Source organism: Misgurnus anguillicaudatus, chromosome 21, assembly GCF_027580225.2.
Source record: "Misgurnus anguillicaudatus chromosome 21, ASM2758022v2, whole genome shotgun sequence".
In the NCBI taxonomy this organism is placed as follows: domain Eukaryota; kingdom Metazoa; phylum Chordata; class Actinopteri; order Cypriniformes; family Cobitidae; genus Misgurnus; species Misgurnus anguillicaudatus.
Genome location: NC_073357.2, coordinates 50,591,343 through 50,615,132, shown reverse-complemented (window position 1 = coordinate 50,615,132; position 23,790 = coordinate 50,591,343). Strand labels below are relative to the sequence as shown.

The 23,790-nt window shown below is 38.2% G+C and overlaps 1 protein-coding gene across 3 annotated transcripts in view; it reads right to left on the bottom strand.

Annotated features, from left to right (window-relative positions):
* Window positions 1-23,790, bottom strand: part of LOC129449733 (ADAMTS-like protein 1) — a 174,913-nt gene that overhangs the window by 68,956 nt on the left and 82,167 nt on the right. For 2 of the 3 annotated variants that reach the window (XR_008646165.2, XM_055212099.2), the window contains exon 3: window positions 3,291-3,418. Coding sequence is in view for 2 of the 3 variants with exons in the window: in XM_055212099.2 (XP_055068074.2) it covers window positions 3,291-3,418 (128 nt within the window). In the remaining variant the exon portion in view is untranslated. Of the gene's footprint in view, window positions 1-3,290; window positions 3,419-9,039; window positions 9,573-23,790 lie in introns of those variants that run through there. The other variant, XM_055212100.2, reaches the window with a different exon arrangement.

Here is a 23,790-nt window from a genome sequence, read left to right as displayed (position 1 = left end):
AACAGTTACATACGTAACCAGAGACGTATTCATGTGTCAAACACAACTATGCAATGAACATTCGCATACAGAAGATACAAGCATTTCAAGCGAACAGTTTAGCACGTCTGCTTAAAAGGTCTAGATTTTTTATGATATTATCCTACACTACACAGGGAATAATATGGATTTTTTTTCCAGAAAACTTATTGCATAAAATAGATTCAAGCACTTTAAATGACCTGTATCTATCTATGTATGTATATTTTCAAAAACTTCCCTTGAATTTATTTCCCAGATTCACAAACTTTCAAGGATTTCAAGGACCCGTGGGAACCCTGGGTTTATTTTTATACATGGGTATACAATACATTGAAATCATGGCCGTAGCCAGGGTTTGAAAATTACAGAGGTCCAGGGTGGGGTGTTAAGATTTAACAAATGCTATCCCATGAAAAAAAGTGCACTTAAATAAAATACACTGTTTAAGAACACTTAGTAAATGTACTATTTTCGTGCACTCATTTTGTGGCTTATGTCACATTTGTTTTTGGTACTTCTTAAAATTAAGTTAAGAACATCTAAGTGTTATTTTGAGACATCATTTATTTCAATAAAAATCTAGTTGGTACTGGTATTCTTACTTTTTCAGGTAAACTGAAGTACTGCTCAAGTAGAACTTTACTTTTAATAAGTATATTTTTGTAGCATAACTTTACATAACTTACAAATGTACTTGCTAGTATTTAAGTGGTTTAAGTACATTGAAGCGTTTATTTTGACCTGGGATCTAAAATATTCTGTCTTAACCTTTTTACACTTTGGGTACACACTCTGTTTTGGGGGATGGACTGGGACTGCTGGATTATTTTTTATTTTTTCATGCAACAATGTTTATTTTTGTAATCATTTTAATAAGCAATATTATACAACAAAAACGTTACAAGATTTTAAACAAGAACTTGTTTAGTGCTCTTATTGTTTTCAGCATGACTTTGTTAAAGGTTAACTTTTAAATTAAATGAAATAACAGAAATTCTTAATGCTTATGTTTTGTTAAGATTAGCTTTACCGTTTTATGCTACGTGTTTTAACATATTTGGCATATTTTATTTAAACCCAAGTCTTCTACATCTTTGTACCAGAGTTATTTTATGTTTTTCAATAGTGTTGTTGATACTGTTGATACTCTTACAGACACAATTATGATGATTACTGCTTTTATCTTACCGAATGTAGTATCACCAATAACCTGCTCGCGCTGAATGATGCGTCTTATTTGATAACTTTCAGTTTTCATGTTGCCAGATATTAGTATGAAAAACAAGCAAAAATAATTGGCCTTAAAAAACAAAGTTCGTCCAAACCTTGTATTTCAGAAATAAATCAGAGAAATCTCTAATACTAACCTACACCTAACAATCACTTTATAGATAATGTCAAAGTGTCACATTAATTGCTAAAACATTACGTCTAAAGAGGATTTTTAACAATAGGATCTGGCAACACTGCAAATTCTGTACCCGCGCCGTCGCAGCTTAAACCAAAATTCGTCATTTTACACTAAACTATACAGTAAACTGTCCAAACGTTATTATATATGCAGATTCTTTTTGAAAAACTAATTAGTCATTTAGAGAACTTCAACTTTTATTTTTTTATATGAAAAAATTACCGAGGTCCGGACCTCTGTGACCTCATAGCTGGCTACGGCCATGATTGAAATGTACCTTTTGGGGTACAATAATATACCCTTTAAATATTTGTCCATGGAAGATGGGGGGGTTAACTTCAGTTTTTACTTCAGTTTCAGTTTGTTCTGATTCTGCAGATGTGAGTCCTTAAAAGAACCTCGATCCGCCACTAGTCCTGACGAACTGCTCTGTTCCCATGCAATGACGGCTCTTTTAACTCACATTGTAAACAAAAATCCCTTCCCCAAACCTTGCCAATTTACTCATCCAGCCCCCTCGCTTTTAGAAATCAAACCACAGGCCTTAAAAATCCAACCGAACCTCAAACAGCTCTTAACATAAATTCACAGGGGTCAGCTTTACAATGTCCTCTTTGCAGGTTTATTAAACACATGCATACATGAGCAGCTTTGCAAAGATCCAGGCCAAAATGAAATCGCTCTCCGCATAATCAACCACAAGACAGAAATGTCCTCTCTTTGGCAGCCAGGGTGTTGTGCCAGACTGTATTAAACATGTGGAGTATGTGAATAGACCCTAACAAAATGAGACCACTGCATGATGCTTTGAAAAGGTCACGATTTTATGGGAGCGAAAGATATACGATTGTTCAAGATTTCTAATTTTCCTTTGTGAGCGATTTTGCCACAAAGGAAAACCTCGCCAAAGGCTTGATGTGACAAAATGACGCACGTCTGACCTCTCTCACGCAAAGCTTTTTCAATACCTCAAAGACCTATATTGTGCAGTGGGACCAATAAAGTGTGGCACGTATGAGATCACTGAATAGGAATTTCAGTCAATAAATGTGACAACATTTCTATGGAAAACATGGTCTTGTGTGCCACAGCAATCCCCTAAAAATTGGTTTCCCCATTTATTTAAACCACCCCCCCTCCACCAGTCTGGCTTAAGTGGATATTCAAAATCTCAGCTGGACAAAGTGGCCTGTGATTTATTGGACATGCTTCATGCACTGTCGATAATCAAGCTTTACCGGCCGTGTTGTCTGGTAAAATATGAGACCGAGACTGGAGCCATTTTAGGAGGGGAAAACACAATAGATCTCTCTGTTGACCCTAAAGGAGTCTTTAACAGTCATATAAAATGTATTTACAGTATTTCTATTACAGTGCAAGAGAGACCTGCTCTTAGGAGATTTCCACGTCATTTGGCTGGGGTTAAGCTACAGTATGCAGAAAGAGGGACGTGTAGACTTTTATCATGTAGAGATGGATGGATAGCAATCAAACACCAATCACTATTGAAGATAAAAGATTACAACTCACCCATTTAGGGCCTTTTCATAGTTTGCCCAATGATGTTTTCATAGATGCTGTAATTTGAGAGTTTAGTGGAATTTAAGTATAATGTGGACTGAAATAACAGCTCCGTCCAGCAATGTTAGTATAGTCAAAATCACTTTTGAACCATTATTTTGAAATATCAGCTATTCTTTTTTCCTATAGGTGAACGCGACATATGATCATTCACGTATGGGTTTTTTTTTGTGTAGTGTTGACCCTATTCTGTCCATTTGATATATTACTAATTGTTCAAATGGCTATAGAATGTACAATGGGACATTAGAATATAAAAATAAAGATGTTAAAGTACTTGGAGCTGAGGCAGCGTCTGAGTGAATAGGAAGCTCCTCCTCCACAGGTACGAGAACATTCGCTCCACGTTCCCCAGGCATCCCAAAGTGTGTCCCTATCTTCTTCTGATCGAGCTGTCCGAGAACTCTAGAGAGAGAGAAAGAGTGGGAGTGATGAGGGAATCAGTGAACTTACAAATAAATATCATACAGAGACACATACAGAAAGTATAATAGTACCTTAAAGGAACACGCCATCTTTTTGGGACTTTAGCTTATTCACAGTATCCCCCATAGTTAGATAAGTCCATACATACCCTTTTCATCTCTGTGTGTCCTTTAACTCTGTCTGACGCACCCACTGCTAGCCTAGCTTAGCACAAAGACTGGAAGTAAATGGCTCCAGCTAGCATTCACAAATAACAAGGTCATATGAGACACAGGCTCCTTTAACCATATACAAACTATGAACTATATTCTCAAAAGGCATGCACTGCTACTTGGGCGGAGTGATGAGCCCAAGACTTGAAAAGCACCGATGTTACTTTCATCACGGGGCTTCTCAGGTGCGGCGAGCAAATCACTCAAGTAGCAGTGCTTCGCCTTCTGAAAATATCGTTCCCAGTATGTATACGGTTAAAAGATGGCTGTGTGACCTTGTTATTTCTACAGGCTATGACTATACAAATTACAACACATAAATAGGAAAATGTTGGCGTTATTTTGTCACTTATTGGGAGCAGTATGCTAGCTGGAGCCATTTACTTCCAGTCTTTGTGCAAAGCTAGGCTAGCAGTAGGTGCGTCAGACAGAATTACGGGATGCACGGAGATGAACAGGGTATGTATGGACTTATCTAACTCTGGAGGATACGGTGAATAAGCTAAAGTCCCAAAAAGTCGGCGTGTTTCTTTAAGCACCGTGGTGTAGCATGTGCACTCTTAAAAATAAAGGTTCACAATTTCACAAATTTTTTTTTTTGAATATTATAAAAACGTCTAAAAAATATTTTATGAACATTTGTTTGAATAGTTCTTTGAGGAACCAAATATGGTCCTTCTATGGCATCGCTGTGAAGATTTTAAGCACCTTAATTTTTAAGAGTGTAGATACAGTCACACGTATATTTTATTAGTTCATTATAATTAACATAAGTGATACCTGGTATACATGGTATAAAATAATTTTTCACTTTTTTAGGTTATTGTGTAATGGTCCCGAGTAATGCACCTGAAATTGTAATATTCTGTCATATTCTGAAAAGCACAAACAGTGCTGTTTTTATTTTTTGTAAAATCATATGCTTATTTTATTGTCAACATCTATGCTGTTGTATTTGCCCCTCAAGGCCACCACAGACACATATTAAAATATACAAGAACTAGTTGGATATATGGATGAAGAAGCAATGTTTATTGTAAACATAAACTGAGAGCTAAAGGGGAACCAAAAATGCACTCAGCGGCCACAGCTTGATCATGCAGCTACATAAGGCAAGTACAGTACAGCACATCATGGTGCCAAGTTGTAGATGTCTTTGCAAAACTGATACTGAATGTAAAACTAACTAAAAAGAGGTACAATGGTTCATTCAGTCTATGGCAGTTTAGCCTAATAAGTCTAACCAGTGAGCCACAGTCGACCTGTCAACACTTCCTTCTGGTTGGCCAAGAGACATCATTGCGAAAAAGAGGAACAATAAGATCCCAAATAACCTCAATGACTTCCTTTACAGAGATGACTCATCTGAGATGACTCATCTTGCCAGCATTCAGGCAGAGATATCTCCTGCCTGTAGTAAATTGCTTAATGTTACAACTTTGCTTTACTAAAACTAATTTTAGCTTATTATAGCAAGACAGAATTCTTAAATTCATAGTGGTGTATTAGGTAGATGCTATATCTAAATATTGTAGATTACCATAATGGCCAATTCATACTGATCCAACAAATGCCAACAAATGTGTTTGTTGGGTCAGTATGAAATCCCTGTTGGCAGTTGTTGGACCAAAGTAAATGAGACTTTAAAATGTTGGGGTTTATTGGTGTTTGTTGAAGTTGGCTGGAGTTGTTGTTGGATCAGTGTAAATTAGGCTTAACAGTGAGCGATTCTAAAGCCGAAGGTATACCATTTTTCGTCATCAGATGGGTCCACGGTCACCCAAAGTTTGAGACTGTGTGGACAGTACACGTACAACAGCAATATTGAGACAGAACATTCAACTACAAACAATTACACAAAGGCAATAGACAGCATTTGCACACACACTATCTATTGCCCTGCCCCCCGATACTATCGTGTATCGGCAATCTCACAAGCTGACGATCTGAAAATGGGGCATATCGCCCAACACTAGTCCACAATCAAAAATTAAGAAGTTCTATATAAAAATGTCATCCAAACCTTAATAATATTTTGTCTAATTAGCGAACAATGAGCAAAGTCTACAAAGCTATGTTTACAATTAACAGAGTTAAGGAAAGATGAACACCATAAAAAGAGGTTATATAACAAAGTGAAACTGTCGACTACTGTTCACATTTAGGAGTTAGTCAAGTAAATGCAGAACTGGTGTGTTTTCAGCAGATTTGTGCTATGCTATCCATTTAAAAGCTCTATATCCTTGCTATGTGTAAATCATGGGTCACCAAACTAAGGCCCGCGGCCCGACTCAGAGAAAAAGCAAAAAAGTCTGCGGATTCAGTCTGGCCCTGGCTATAAGGTGGCTCACCTACTAGCTACCCTTGGAAAGCCGTTTACTGATAGGGACTTTGGCTGTGCCAGGCTAGTCTCTACTACACAATGAGGCCTGATGGTGGTCATTTTGGTCTGGGTCATACAATTCTATGTTATATAGCTGCTCCCCATCACAGTCAGGAACGATTATGACCCCCAGAGAAAAAAGTTTGGTGACCCCTGGTGTAAATAAGAAGACTCATTAGTATCCATTTTTGTTTTCCTCAGAGAATTTTTGAGCAACATTTGTAGTTAATGGCCATTTTAGCATAACCTAAAAAGTAAAAGTTCAATCACAAACCCTTGCAAAATGAATGAACAATATAGAAACTGATTTCTCCCAATTGCAAGCATACACATTAAAAATCTGGGGGTGAGGTGAGGCCAAAGAAAGCAGCTTGGTGCCAGCACGAAAGTGAATGGAAATGAATAAGATCTGTAAGGAAATGGTTGAAGCTCTCATGTTCCCTTTAGCATATTTCAGTCAGATGTCAGAGTCATCCTTTTCATAGAGAAATGTTATGCCTTTCTTAACAAGCTCCAGCCAAGTTCCTTCTCCGGTATAATTGCTCAGCAAAGTATTTGGCAGCGATGAGATACGAGGAATAAATCCGCTTCCAAGATCAATATTATGAGAAGATAAATTCAGAACTTGCAAGGATGATGTGCATCTCAGGCATGTCTTGACAACCAATGGGACAGCAGGCTTGATGTTGGAAGCAGGCCAGAAAGCACAGATTAAAACCCAATGCTTCTTTCGCGAGGGACTTATCGCTCTTACACGGTTTCGACCCGTTCCTGGTCAGGTGTCTAATTGGACAGATAAATGTGGTGTTGGGTTGTAGGATGCTGAGATCTTTCCAAGTCTTTGTTTATTGGTGATATTGCCCTTCTATCTTTAAGAAACACATTGGTTTGGTTGCTTTGCCATGTGACTTAACTGGTCAATGGGTTTGACAAGCCCATAAATCAGCCGTGGTGACAAACTTTTGTTTTTGTTACTAGCTTCCAAAAAACACCTTACATTAGGAATCTTAATGGCCAAACTCAGTTGGGGCTTGGACAGGACAAAGAAACTCTATGAAATAAAGAGTCTGGTATGATTGATTTGGGATTGCAGAACTATTGTGGTTGTCCTGCACCCCGTAAATGTCCCCAAGACAGCCATTGTGTGTAGTTCTTGCGAACATAATGGATATTTCAGCATTAGCCAACATCACAGACGGGGACCATTCAAGTCTGTGAAAGACCAAACAGGAATGCGTTTAAAGCACCTGTCTTTTCAGTATTCATGCAAACCCCATACAGGCAGTGCGACTGGTGGGGTCCCGTCGCATCAAAGTCCCTTGAACCTTCATGAAACTTGCAGATGGCTTTGTAATGGAGAACTCCTGTGACCCGCTCACACCTGCTCTGGAGGCACCAAGTGGGCACCAAACTGGGAAAGACTGCAAACGGTTAGGGAACAAAAAAGAAACCCTTTCAGGCAAAACTATATCCTTTGAAGAAGTATTTTTCATTGAAGTTTTCTGACTTTATCCCAACAGCATGGCATATTGTTTAGTTACGGATGATAAATGGCTCAAGTGAAGAAAGGAGATACAAGGTAATGATACATTTGGCTTATTTTTCTTGGGCCCGGTAGCAAAACGGCTCATTATTTATCTAGAAATTCCAAATGAGAAGGAAAGTTATAAACATACTAAACGTTTGCAATACGAAAATATAATTCTGAAATCTAAACATAGTTGGAAAAAAATTGCAAACTTGGCTGCCTAAATAAACCCTACTTCTGATTTTTAGCTTCCCATCCAACAGTTACCAAACGTCCTGTGAAAAGCAATCAGTAGATTTACACTCAATTACAGACTTGACAAATTTACCAGCATGCATTTGAAGGCCGTGCTGAGGTTTTGTGGGAACAATCTCAAGTGTTATGAGAAACATTTTCAACGAATCAGAGCGTTTCACAACAAAAACTGGATACAGTTATTAAATCATAGATATTTTACTTAACTCTTCACCAATCAGTTTCTACTATGACTTTTACATGCCAAATTAACCCTCCTATAAATACAATCCCACCCTTCCTCTCCTTTGCCTCGGGAGCTTTCTATACTGTACAGACATATATAATACTTTCCATTTCCAAGCCCTGCATCCTACATTGAAGCGATATGAAAGATAATTTCGGTTCAACAGGGCAAAGCTGAAATCCCACACCATGGAACAAACCGAGCTTGAAAACCTACAAACTCAACGGGACTTGTGAAATTGATTTAGGATATTTGCTTGCTTAGAGAGCACCCATTGACAGGCTACAGAGCCCGGCACAATGCTCACTTTCACAGACCCAGGGTTACATCAATATACATGGAATGGGCTTTATTTAATTGGGAAGTCATATGATTACCTCACATCTGTTTAAGCTCTTGCCTGCCTCTCGGTTCCTTGCACTCTATTTGGTCACATCTCACAGAGACGGTGGCTTCAAACTGAACTACCGAATGACAGTTTTTGAGAGATCTCTATTTATTGTGAGAAACTGAGATAAAATAAATGTATCTATAGTTTAAATTAGGGCTGCACGATATTGAAAATGTAACAACTAAATACTGTGGTATATGGTTTGCAATGAAATATTCCTTTAAATATGTAAAATCTATTTCAATTATAATAAAATATATATGAAAATGTATATAAATCAATATATCTGTGAAAAGAAAGCATAATTTTTTTTCAGCTGGAGAGATCTGGATTGCCCTAAAACTTTTTCAATCATAATAATTTGAGTATTTAAATCATTCAGTTATTACTGTGATATGATGGATTTATATACAACAGTATTTATCTGTCTAATAATCTAGAGATATTATATATATGCTATTGTGCATCTAAAACAAAAATCTGTGCTTCTTGTAAAGTGTCAATACTTAAGCAATCTCCAAACTCCAATCTCTTTACTTTAAGAAAAATATAAACCGTAAGAAAAAAAAGAATACTATAAATGAAGTAAAAGGATCTCACTGTACCAGGAGGAAGAGGAAAGCCAGGAATACAGCAGCAGTTACAGTGGATTGGTCCATGACTCCTGCGGGGATGCGAGTATCAGAGAAGAGCGCGTGTGTGAGTGTTAGCCTGTCGCGTGGACTCTCACTTTTGGTGTCCGCTAGTCTGTGCCTGCTCTCTTTCTCTCTCTCTCTCCATTCTCATCTTCGTTCGTCCCTCAACCAAAGCAATCAGAGGGGGGCTCTGAGCCCCAAGAGCCCCCCGGTCCAACCTGCCAACCAATCAGAGGGGCCCCAGTCGTGCATGCTAAAGCAAACACTAGACTCGCTCCAACTGCAGTTTCACACATTCACACACACTCTCTGTTGTTATTCCTTCGAATCCCTCCAGTATTTTATGCTCTTCTCGTTCTCTATCTAGCTCGACTTCTTTCTCTGCCTTGGTATTTTCATTTTTATCGCTTTCTCTTATTACATCCCACGAAAATATCTGCTTGCGTCTTCTGATTCTAGCTCATCTGTTCTGGTCTGATTTCCAGCCAGCAAACAGCCAGCTCACAATAGTCACCTTGGAAAAACCAGTGGATGACTAAATCTTTGAAAATGTCCACATGAAAACACACACACACACACTCTCTCTCTTCTGCTCTCTTCTCTGTGCTGCTTTTCAAGCTGGTCGTATTGCATGACCCATTCGTATGAAATGAAACAGCCTCATCAAGCCGTGGCAATATATCTGCTGCCTAAATTGGGGCAATTCGCTTGCTTTTTCAGCATAAAGGAAAAATAGCTGGGAACTTCAATGAAAGTCTTTCATAACATCTGCTTGCCGAGGTTAAGGACGTGTAGTCGGGGGGAGAATGGGAAGATTTTGCCATATGTTCCTCCATGGGATAGTTTTAAGGTCTTTAAAATGGGATTCACCGAAAAGAGCTTAGGCTAAAAATACATTGACTGGGAAAAGAGCAGCTCATGCCATCTCCAGTGCGAAGATTGGCAGATGTCCTTTAAGTATGTATTTCAAATACTTTGATAGTTTGTCGAACTTTGAAATTTTGTTATAGAACACCATATTTAAGTTTTGTTCAAGACTTCAAGCCCTCTAAAAATGTTATATTACACTTAAAACTGTGAGATATCTTATTTCTAATTTTTTTAAAGTACACCTTAAACAATTCTGGGTTATTTTCAACCCAGCATTGGGTCAAAAAAGTACAAACCCAGCCATTAAATTAAATTAACCCAGAAAATGTTTAGATTTGACCCAACAATGGTTTAAAACAACCCATCATATGTTAAATTACAACCCACAGTTGGATGTGTTAGTCTCTTTTTGACCCAACGCTGGGTTGAAAACAACCCAGCATTTTTTAAGAGTGTAACAACATAATTTACTCTTAAACCCTCATGTCACGGTAATCCTGTATACTGTAACTTTCCTCTGTGAACACAAATAAGTTATTTTTGAGGAAATACAATATGTCAGCTGTACATTACAAGCAAGGGATAGTTCTCCCAAAAATGAAAATTCTGTCATCATTTACTCACTTTTCATGTAATTTCCTGTATTCATGAATATCAGCTCACATTACTCACATCTCAAACTTGTCTTCCGCCATTTTGAGAACCTGAAGTGGTCACAAAAGAACTAGAAGCTATGCCTTCAATATATTGTGAGCATCAAAATTGCTATTTTTACAACACTAAGGCTCAACACAACATGATACTTTGCTTGAAGTATCACTGTCTCTACACATGAACTCAAGCATTGAAATCATTGTTTGCGTACACAGAGTTTACTAAAGAACTAAAGAAGGTTTTGAACAACTGATTTTGGATGTTTTGAGGTCTGCTCGCCGCCATCTTGCCAGTCAAGATGTATCGATCTCCGAATGTGACGTAAGGAGAGAGGAGAGTAAAGATGGATAACTCCTAAAGCATAGTTTCATATAAATGCACGAACAATTTGTCGCAAGGGAAAACAATATTGAGCTTCTAGTTGAAAAAGGAGCCTCATATAAGATGTGTTTATTGGCATTCGGAGATCGATTCTCTATGTCTGGCAAAGATGGCAAGCGGACACCAAAACAACCAAAGTCAGTTGTTCAAAAACGTTCTTTTTAGTAAACTCTGTGTACACAAACAATGTTCTCAATGCTCACGTTCATGTGTAGAGATCCAGGTAATACTTCGAGCAAAGTTTCGTGTTGTGTCGCGCCTTCTTAGTGTTGTAAAAATAGTGGTAGTTCGGTAGCAGCGGATGGCGGCTGGAAGAACGCATCAGGGATCGAGTAGGCATCACACTCTAACAATGATTTTTTTTAAAGTAGCGTTTCTTTTCATGACAGTCCAGGTGTGAAATGTTGTCTTTTTAGCCATTTACTGTATCGAATCTGTACGAATCATAGACAGTAAAAGATAAGAAATACGTAAATCTTAGCAAGCTAGCCAATGCTTGTCAGTAGCCTACTGGTACATGGCAGGTACTTAAGATGGCGGCAGTAAGCTGGAAAAAGAGCGGATGACGTAAAAGGTCACATGACTGATATTCATGAATAGATGTTGTTGTTCTGATGAACACAAAGGAAGATATTTTGAGAAATGTTTGTAACCAAACCATTTGTGGACCCTACTTCCATAGTATCCCACTATAGAAGTGAATGAGGTCCACAATGGTTTGGTTACAAACATTTCTCAAAATATCTTCCTTTGTGTTCAACGAAATTTATACAGATTTGTACCAACATGAGAATGAGTACATGATGACAGAATTTTCATTTTTGGGTAAACTATACCTTTAAACATACTACGTAAAAATGATCTATTTTCCTTATTTGAAAACTCGAATCTTGCTCTGGAAGTAACACTTTGCTACGTTCATAGGATATTACACAAGTATATTCACCCTGTGGCACATTACCACCTACATGAAAACATTATCCAAAGAAAACTGGAAATCAGAAGCCGCATAATTACTATCGAATTAAGGCCGAAACAAACCGGATCCAAAACGAACAGTCGGCAACTCTAATCACAATACAGAGATGGATAACAAACCCATTCATTCCAAGCATACATGTACTCCATTAGGAGTCCACAGGGCATTCGCATACTACGCCAAATTAAAATAAACGCTTGGATGGCTAACGGGTGAAATGAAGAGCATGTAAAGGAAATGAGCTCTTTGATTGGCACTTCTTGTAGACTAATCTTCCTGTCTATAAATAAAAAGACAGGCCACCAAAGATCTGAATGAAGGTTTTTAACCTTGCAATGCTACTGCTTTAGTGCTAAAGTTTTACATACAGGGAGTTCCCATCCTTAAATTTGATAAAAACAGGAAAGTGTTTTTTTAACATTTTTGGTAGACTCTATTACCAGACGTTTCACATTTTGGAAGCTATTTAAAATCACCCGAAAGCCCAGGATTGTCTAATAAAACACTTCAGACCATTTAGGTCATGTGTGTTTCCCTATGAGCTGTACTGGATGGATTCTCGTTTTGGAACTGGCGCTAGTTTGTGTTCAAACAAGTCCCCTGGCAAGGGTAAGGTGCTTGAAATACAGCATTGCCAAAATAGACTACATATCCATGTTTTACGGACCAAACGAAATGATGTAATCCAAAGGGGTATGCTATCATCCAATCCTTTGTACAACGTACTAGGGGGTGGTGATAGATAATGGAAATTATGGAGTAAGGTTAACAAAATCCTAGAATACTAGCAATGTCTCCAAAAGACACTAGAATAAAATAGTGGAGCAGGCCAGTTCGGATGAATAATACAAATAAAACTGGCTTGACACTTACTGTACAGTATGTTTGTCTACTGTTGTTCAATAAAAGTTTTCAGTTTTTTTACAGTTTTCAGTTTTGTAATGTCACTTACAGTATTTTTACCATCGGGTTGTGATAAATAGACATTACGGTATATACCAGAATGGAGCCGGGTGATTGGAGGAGAGGGGCTGAAAGGTAAGATGGATTTGTGAACTTATTTACATTTACATTATGACTTAAAATTATTTGGTTTTAATACCGAGACTACAGGTAATACACAATGTAAATATCATAGACTGTAAAAAAAGATGGACGTAGTGCCCGTGACGTCACCCATAGGTTTCTGAAGATCGTTTTTGAAGCCAATAATAGGCGGTGCCTGCCGTGGCCATCTTGGACGAACGAACAGAAAAATTCCCCCCCCTCACAGTTGTAATGAAGGGTAAAATTAGCTATACAGACCAAAATCACTTTTTGTACCAGGATGTAAACACATTTATTTTTAAATTTGGGCATTTTAACATGGGGGACTCCTTGGTAAATATGTACACTAACCCAAAGGATTATTAGGAACACCTGTTCAATTTGTCATTAATGCAATTATCTAATCAACCAATCACATGGCAGTTGCTTCAATGCATTTAGGGGGGTGGTCCTGGTCAAGACAATCACCTGAACTCCAAACTGAATGTCAGAATGGGAGAGAAAGGTGAATCAAGCAATTTTGAGCATGGCATGGTTGTTGGTGCAAGACGGGCCGGTCTGAGTATTTCACAATCTGCTCAGTTACTGGGATTTTCATGCACAACTATTTCTAGGGTTTACAAAAAAATGGTGTGAAAAGGGAAAAACATCCAGTATGCAGCAGTCCTGTGGGCGAAAATGCCTTGTTGATGCTAGAGGTCAGAGGAGAATGGGCCGACTGATTCAAGCTGATAGAAGAGCAACTTTAACTGAAATAACCACTCGTTACAACCGAGGTATGCAGCAAAGCATTTGTGAAGCCACAACACGCACAACCTTAAGGCAGATAAGCTACAACACCAGAAGACCCCACCGGTTCACTCATCTCCACTACAAACAGGAAAAAGAGGCTAAAATTTGCACAAGCTTACCAAAATTGGACAGTTGAAGACTCTAAAAATGTTGCCTGGTCTGATGAGTCTCGATTTCTGTTGAGACATTCAGATGATAAGAGTCAGAATTAGGCGTAAACAGAATGAGAACATGGATCCATCATGCCTTGTTACCACTGTACAGGCTGGTTGTGGTGGTGTAATGGTATGGGGGATGTTTTCTTGGCACACTTTAGTCCCCTTAGTGCCAAGTGGGCATGGTTTAAATGCCACGGCCTACCTGAGCATTGTTTCTGACCATGTCCATCCCTTTATGACCACCATGTACCCATCCTCTGATGGCTACTTCCAGCAGGATAATGCACCATGTCACAAAGCTCGAATCATTTTAAATTGGTTTCTTGAGCATGACAATAAGTTCACTGTACTAAAATGGCCCCCACAGTCACCAGATCTCAACCTAATAGAGCATCTTTGGGATGTGGTGGAACGGTAGCTTGGTGCCCTGAATGTGCATCCCACAAATCTCCATCAACTGCAAGATGCTATCCTATCAATATGGACCAACATTTCTAAAGAATGCTTTTAGCACCTTGTTGAATCAATGCCACTTGGAATTAAGGCAGTTCTGAAGGCAAAGGTGGTCAAACACAGTATTAGTATGGTGTTCCTAATAATCCTTTAGGTAAGTGTATCATTTTATGCTATACATCCTTGGCATATTCTGAAAGCTTTAACAAACTCCAACAAACAATAAAGTCAATATTTGATGTTTTGTTGGAACAGTGTGTCAACCCCTACTGCTTGCTGGAGTAGTGTGAACCAGCCCAAAAAATATCAGTTTACTGTATGTCACCGCCAACCCACAAATCTATTATTCTGGCTAGCACCTTGGATAGATAAATGAGTTCATGAGCACTGATGTATTCATATACAAAGGCTCCGCCTGTACAGATTGAGAGTTAACGTCAATGCTGGAAGAAGACATTCTGGGATCTGATGCTAAGCCTCATCTTCTTCCAAGGCTCCACTCCCATGAGAAAAGTGAAACAATTGGGGTGGGACAGACGGCAGCCCCCGTTCCAATAAACGACATATGTGCTCAGGACGTGACTTACACCCAAGTCATAATTTAGAAGCTTTCCGGGCATCAATATAAAACCTTTCACCAGGAAAGAAACTTTACAACCCACTTCAGAAATCAACCACAAATCCCCAAAACGGAGGATTAAAATAAAAACTTAATTTTGTGACACCCTATCTCATTCATTTTATTTGCGCGGTGTAAAGAGAGAGCCTACAAATAAAGAATGACAGAACATGGCATATTAATCCAGTAACAGATACATTGACCTCTTCTTCAGTATATTTACAGAGAGCTCTTTCCATAAATAGTTTTTATGGAAATCCGAAAGCACTTTGATGAAGCTCATATAACTGCTGTGAGGAAAGCGAGCTCCACAACTAGGGGCTTTGGCATGTTATTCTTGAACCTTTCTCCGGCACATTTTTTACAGTGACATTCTTGTACCTCACACCCATGGTATGTTTTTACCATAATTACACGAGGGCCGTATAACAAACAGAACGTCATTTATATCGCGGTTATCAACGATACCATCATAATCACATAATCATACAGGATTAATGCTATAATCATAACGATGATGTTATACTATTCCACAAACTCCTGGTGGTTCAAGAGAAGGCGAGGACGTTTTGATTGGTCACCACAAAACAAGATGAAACATTTTCCCATAGCGGGACCTTGCTGGTATTCCAAAGATGATAGATTTACAGACTCATAAACAACTCTACGGAGAACACAAACCAGGCCTGAATTTCACAGGCGGTGCTATTCTGGGTAAATATTCTCCACACGGGAGTGACCAATGCCAAGGTAAGTGGTGCTGTGCCACACCTCCAGGCAAGACTCCGAAAGCCAGCACAGGAAAAATTCCACTTTTTACATTGCACCCATGGAGTTTGGGCAATTTGTTGCTGGAGTTTACTTCTAAAGTACGAATAGTAAAAACAAACAAGAAATATCAAGAACACATGACCTCAATTTCCTGAAACATGTTTGTGAAGTAAATTCAAAGACTTCCTCAAACCTTTGACCCTACCAGTCATGAAACCAACAGCAGGGGAGGCACGGCACAAAACTTAAATTTGATGTTTAACAGATTCCTTACTCAGCTGGTCTACACACCCATCAGATGTGTATACATGCATGTGTTAAATTTATTTAACAATGCATGTGTTTGAGAAACATTCGCTGAGACAAACACGCAGCCTGTATGATAGATATCGTGGTGGGTGTCGTGCAGGCGTGACTGTTTTGTCAAAACAAAACATTGAATGATGGATTTAGTCCCTGATCTCTCTTAATTGTGGGCAAACATAATCCATTGTGTATACATATTTGGGTGATTCTCACGAAATTAGACTCATGAGGTGTCATGAAACATTGTGATAAAAAAGTAAATGCAAAGTAAGAGTATCAAAATAAGAAGCATACAGTTACAAACATCTCTTCATGTACATGATTTCAAATGAAATCATACAAGCCAATTTTGTTGTTTTTTCCACATTTAAGGGGAAAATGTTCATTACCGCAACGTGTCCATGACTGGATTTGGGTTCTTTGACATGGAAATATTTATAATAAAAAAATCTAAACAATAAAAAGCTTCTGTGCATGTTATACTGCAAACATTTACAGTAAAGAAACATGTGGTATTTGGTGATCATTGGTGAATGTAGAGACAATAATAAGGAATATAAATGTGTCCAAGACCAATTTTCTCATCCTCCGCAACAATTTTCAATCATTGTTTAAGCCCTCAAGGAGCTAACATTTAAAAAATTTTTTTTAAAGGGATATAATTGACTGTGACACTCAAGATGGCTACCAGGTAAGCAGTTCTTGTTTTCTCTCCAGATAAAAGTTATAATTTTGTTTGTCATAGTACCTAGACAACTTTTTAGTTCTCATTAACGAAACATGAGTTTGTAAATGCATATATTTAATGTAATATGTTGCGGTAATGATAATTTTTTATAATGATAATCTAGAAAATGTAAATAATTCTATAGGAAATATTTTTAAATCCTCTAAAAATAGTGGTAATAGTAAGTTCAGACCTTATATGTGCCTTATATATCTTATATGTGCAAAAAATTGGCTTCAAGGGCTTTTAAAAAAAAATCTGATGCTGGACACCTTCTAAGTCTGGATTTCGTGAGAATCACCCATTTGCCTTTCCCATTGTTTTCATGTTTTTAAGATGCACACCTACTTTATTAAATTTTTTAAAAAGTCATTGTAAATGTTGACAACATCCATGACACTGAAAGCTCTGTCTGCATCCCACACTGATTCATGCCACGTAACGGGTTAAGTTAAGGACAAGGTTTCCGGAATGGTTCCCTTCTCATTAGACCGAGCATGAAAGCATTCTCGTGGGAGATGAACGATCGTGAATGTCTGCTGCCCTTTATCAAAGTCAATAAGCGAAACTGATGGCCATCGAGAGAATATGAGGGCATATTATCTTATTTGCTTAAAACATGAAACCATCGAGGAAGAAGACAGAATGGATTATGTCAGTGTACACACAAAGCCCCTTCAGTACTAAGACCTTTGGGATCAGAAGGGTTGGAGCGAATTAAGGTAAGTGCAGGGCGATAGCAGAAGCTCATTTCTGAGTTGATGAAACAAAGCTGAAATTATCAGCGCAGAGCCCTTTACCGTTTGTTTGTGAAAAGCGAGCACAGAAATCCAAGGCACCAAAGGGAGTATCCATCAGAGTAAGGCCTCATGTAACGTAAAGTTGTTTATTCCTTTGAGAAAGCTATTGAGCTTTGTAAAATGCTCTGTGTGTTGAAACTGGACGGCTTAAGCACTGCAGTATGGAGAGGAAAACTACTAAATTATAACAAAACTAAAAAGAAGTAATGGAAAACATGTACAGAACAGAAAATTGGCCATCACTGATGCTTACAAAGCAAAAAAAAAAAAAAAAATCAATGTGTAAAGTGCCGGTGCATACTTGCATACAAGTATATTACAAGCATACTTAATACTAGTACTGCTTTTATGAAATGATGTGGCCCGCCCCAGCCCACCCCGCACCACTGTAGCTATTTTTACAACCCACCACGCACCCATGAACATTAAAGACATAATAGTCATTGTAATTTAAATGAAAACTGGCTTTATTTCAGCCTAAAAGTGCTTGGAAACAGCCATTAGATAACATTGCCCTGTAAACTAGGGACCAGCATAGTCATATTAATAACAAGATAAACATTTACAAAGCAGGGTTTGTTATTTCTGAGAACCTGTCCCAAACATTAAAATTAAACAGCTTGACCTTATTTTCTTTTGATGATGTAAAATCCCGACCTTAATTTTCCCCTGCACCTCGTCTTTCATCTTCACATTTTTTATTTGTTTGTTTTGTTGTTGTGGCTGGCGGCGGGAGCTGCTTTTAGCTACGTTGCTACGTAGGCCTACATATTGTAACTTCATCAAAGAACCTAATAAAATATATGTAAATTTTAAAGGGTTAGTTCACCCAAAAATGAAAATAATGTCATTAATGACCCTCATGCGGTTCCAAACCTGTAAGACCTCCGTTCGTCTTTGGAAACACAGTTAAGATGTCGTATGCCGTAATTTTTGTTATTTTTGGACCAAAATGTATTTTCGATGCTTCAACAAATTTGAACTGACCCACTGATGTCACATGGACTACTTTGATGATGTTTTTATTACCTTTCTGGACATGGACAGTATACCGTACATACATTTTCAATGGAGGGTCAAAAATCTAAAACATCTTAAACTGTGTTCCAAAGATGAACGGAGGTCTTACGAGTTTGGAACGACATGAGGGTGAGTCATTATGACATTTTTATTCTATTTTGGGTGAACTATTCCTTTAATGACCCGCCCCCAAATGAAATGAAAATGTCTTTACCCGCCCCAACCCGACCCGCACATCACTAATTTACATATCTGTTAGCCAGATCCATTTTTGGACCATTTCTACTGACAGTGTAAGTGGAGTAAACTGCGATTTTATGTTTGAAACAGAGATGGCAATACAAAGGCAAAACTTACGGATTGCAACTTTATTGTTATCCCAGTTAAATGTTTAGAAATAACAATTCTTAAGCTGACATGCTAAGGAGCATACACTGTATTAGTTTGTATAACACAAGTACAAACTTCACCATTCACCAACTTCACCCTTAACTAGGGCTAAAGAAATGCTGTGATTTTATATAAAAAATATTGTGATTGTAAGTTGAATTGCCATATGATATCTTCGCTGTGAAATCGGCAAATATGCAAGCAATGTCTTTTGTCCTTAATTGAAGTCACATTTTTCCACGGAAAGTAATATATTATTACTGAATAAAAAATAAACCAAAGTGCTTTTCCACAAAGCATAACTCACCAGTCCTGACCTCATTCCGTTCACCGTCAGAAGTTTAATGAAATTACAGAGGATAAAACAACAAGCTGTGCTGCTGTAATTGAAACAACATATTTGCATTAGCTGCAAGGCCAGCAGACACTTTGGCCCAAACACGTTGAGATCAAAGCTGACATTTGAGCATGTAAACCAACCTAAGAATAAACAGGGACAATAATGATACTGTCATCAGTATCTGGAGTCCTCCAAAACTTGAACGGGGAATAAAGAGTGGACGGCCTGTAAAGAAACCTATGGAGGCTATCCAGTTACCAATGCAGTGGCTGTTCCCAAATGCAGTGTTGCATCACTGAAAAGAGGTGGAAAAAGGTCAAACTAAACAGTTTATGAATGTAAACAGACATTTGTGACATCAAAAGAATGTACATCCAACACACACCACAGGAAAACTGCCTCTGAACAGAAAACACTACATGACAACCTCCAGAGCCTCCACCTTCGTACCTGGAAAATCACATTACTTCAGTGGACATGCAGGTGTTTTATGCCATACCTTTAACCAGTTTTTGGAAGCATTCCAGGTTGAAATCTAAAGCTAAGAGAAATGGTAGAAGTATAATTGACATGCATATGTGCCATGGGTGCATCAGGTTGCTGGAAAATTTCTGCTGAAAACATACAGATTCCTACATACATCCAGGACATCGCACTGCTGTATGGGATGACTCCCACTATTTCCATAAAGATACACAATTGGGAGGCACAGTGGGTAGCACTGTTGCCTCACAGCAAGAAGGTCCCCGGTTCAAGCCCCGGCTAGGGCAGGTGGCCTTTCTGTGTGGAGTTTGCATGTTCTCCCTGTTTCAGCATGTGTTTACTCTGGTTTCCTCCCATAGGCCAAAAACATGCAAGTAAGGTGAATTGGAGATACCAAATTGTGCCTCCCCAACCTTTGTGTGGATAAACTTCTTGACACGAATATAGCCATAGATGCTGGAATGGCGTGAAGAATAATTAAATAAAGCAATAAATAGATAACCATCTACAGTAAATTATTTAATTGATATGGCCTAAAACCCAAGTCAATGACTCGATAGGCACCTGTTTTTAAATGGTTTTGTGCTTATTTGTGTTCATGCTTTGTATAAACACGTTAAAGGAATAGTCTACTCATTTTCAATATTAAAATATGTTATTACCTTAACTAAGAATGGTTGATACATCCCTCTATCATCTGTGTGCGTGCACGTAAACGCTGGAGCGTGCTGCGACGCTTCGATAGCATTTAGCTTAGCCCCATTCATTCAATACTACCATTTAGAGATGAAGTTAGAAGTGACCAAACACATCTAACTTTCCTATTTAAGACGAGTAGTTATACGAGCAAGTTTGGTGGTACAAAACAAAACGCAGCGCCTCTCCAAGCGGATTCAAAAGAGGAACTACACTTCATGGCGCAATAGCACTTTTGGGAGTACTTCGACTCCCCTGAAAAGTCCGCTCCCCTTCTCACTCTCATAATGGGAGAGGGAGGGTGTTACTGCGCCGAGTCGAAGTACTCCCAAAAGTGCCATTACGCCACCAAACACAGCTCCTCTTCCAAATCCGCCCAGAAAAGCGCCACGTTTTATTCTGTACCACCAAACTTGCTCGCACAACCACTCGTCCCAAACAGGAAAAACGTTGATGTGCTTGGTCACCTCCAACTCCATCTCCAAATGGCACCATTGAATGAATGGGGCCAAGCCAAATGCCATCGAAGCGTCGCAGCGCTCCAGCGCCCACGTGCACCCACACAGATGATAGAGGGATGTATCAACAATTCTTAATAACATATTTTATTATTGAAAATGAGAAGACTATTCCTTTAAAGGTTTATATTTAGACCACAATTTGTGGGTAAGGTCACGGTTTCTATGTCAAACGGGTCAGGTCGGGTATGGAATTAAATTAAATGCTGTCATTGGATAATGAGTCGTGTGTTGTTTTAATTACTGTGGGTGCGGGTTTATGAGTTACTTTTAAAAGTAATGCATTACAATATTAAGTTACTCCGCAAAAAAGTAACTAATTGCGTTACTTAGTTACTTTTCATGGAATGTAAAGATTATGTTACTTTTAAGTTACTTTTGTGTTACTTTTCCTTACTTGGCTGAGGCTTGATCTCTTTCAGGCCTTGCAGGTGTTTTTTATGATCACAAAAATGTCAAGCTCTGGCCTGGCATCTCCATTTCTGACTCAAACTGTTCCCACTCAGGCGCGCAGAGTGCGTAATTCTATGTTAATATGTTCAATTTATTCAGTACATTATTTTATTTTTAAATTGAATTAATTAAACTGAAAAGTAACTTGCATTACTTTTTTAAAAAAGTAACTCAAATATTAATGTGTACATTTATAAAGTAATGCGTTACTTTACTCGTTACTTCTGAAAGTAATATTTAAGCAATATCGCTCGAGTAGGAGTGTGATATAGCTCTATATCAGGGGTGGGGAGCCCTGGTCCTGGAGGGCCGTTGTCCTGCAGAGTTTAGTTCCAACCCTAATTAAACACACCTGAAAAATCAAATTAAAGTAGGGGTGTCCTCGACTAAGGATTTACATATTCGAATCAGAATTGTCGAATCTTTCCATAGTCGACCGATAGTCGAATCATATCTGTCTGCATGGGTTGGGAGGGGTCTAGACAAGGTACAAATTGGTAACTTTTATTTTCTTTCACAAGCAGCACACATAAACAACTTTCTGTTAAATTGACCTAACCTGTCTTTCAAGTGATGAACGAAGACAAAACTGACGATGCATTTATATATATATTAGGGCTGTCAAAATTAACGCGTTAATAACGCGTTAACGCAAATTCATTTTAACGCCACTAATTTTATTAACGGAGATTAACGCAACGCGCAATTTCTGTTTGACCCTTGGTCCAGCCCATAGTTGAATGAACAGAGACGCAGACAAATGTGACTCTCTCTAAATGAGTAAAAGGTTTTCATAGAAATAAGAACATTAAGCAAATCGTCTACCAAATCCAATGCTCTAAATGTTCGTTGGACATCTGATATGATCTTTATTTATACGTCTGAGAGGTGTAACGTTACCGTCCTCCTAATGCTTAAAGAGTAACTAAACCCTAATCCAACTTTTTTTAGTTACTGATCTGTAAGAATGATGGTTTATTAGTGCTGTTCATTGATTTTAGTCAGTTTTTTGACATTTGGATATAAAGTGTTTCAATACTACAATATATGGTGTAAAAACGTCTGAGTGCTGCCCTCTTCAGGTTGAACGGTGGCTACTGCAGTTGAATTTTCCTATTGGATGTTGGGTCCAAAAAAATGACTCGTGACGTAAGCAGTTTCAAGCTTACCATGCCCTTGTTACGATCTCATCACACACTTGGTACGAGCTTAGGTCATCCCCTCTATCTCTGTTGGGATCTGCCTACTTTTCTTTCATTTTTCAAATGTTGCCAGTGGGTGGAGTCAGGCTCTGACCAGGGGTTTAGTTCCGCTTTAATCTTCTACAAAAATGCGTCTCAATTCATTTTGGTTTCGCTTTTATGCATGACTTATAAAATAAACTGCAGGACTTGCTTGATGTTAAAATAGTCATTAAGAGAGATAAAGTTCGGTACCTGATTAATGTTAAAGAGTTATTAAGAGCGACAAGACTCAAAAGCGATCCCCTCACGCTGACTGACTGATATCTGAAGCGCGTGCACACAGACGCGCGAGTGCACGACCCGGGTATATAGACATCTACACAAAATTAAAGTTTTACAAATATCTGTTTTGATAAGAATTCACGCAGGTAGGCTCTATAATGTTATGTTTTAAGTAAATGTTTGGTTAACTGTTGGGTAAAACTATCTGATGTGTAACATTATATTAGATCACTTAGATTTTAAGCAGTCTGTCTCAATGTCAATCAAACAAAAGGAAAAAAAGGTTGAACATACATTGATGATGTTTTTGCTTCGTGTGTGCTAAATCTAGTTTTACCAGTGATTTTAAGGTATTGATGTGGAAATATAATGTATGGATGTGGAAATGTTTGTGGTAATTTGACTCTTTCAACTTCAAACACGTGTAGTTCTGTCATATTTTGTTATATTTCAACAAATCATGCATTGTTCTATGTTTTAATAGAGAAGTCAAAATATTAACAACTTTTTTTTTTTTTTTAATTTGCTAATTCCGACTCAATTTGCCAGCACATGTCACAAATGATGCAGCAGCAAACAAAAATGGAGAAAGAAAAATCTTCTGAAAGGAAAATTCATATACAAAACAATGGCTGGTGATTCTGTTAAAATGTAGACAGGCTGTTGTTAACATACATTTGCATAAAGCATCTGTATATGTATATATGATTAGAATATTAAAAACCTGAAAAGTGTTAAATTAGGGTAAATTTAGAACGGATAAAAATGTGCGATTAATTTGCGATTAATCGCAGTTAA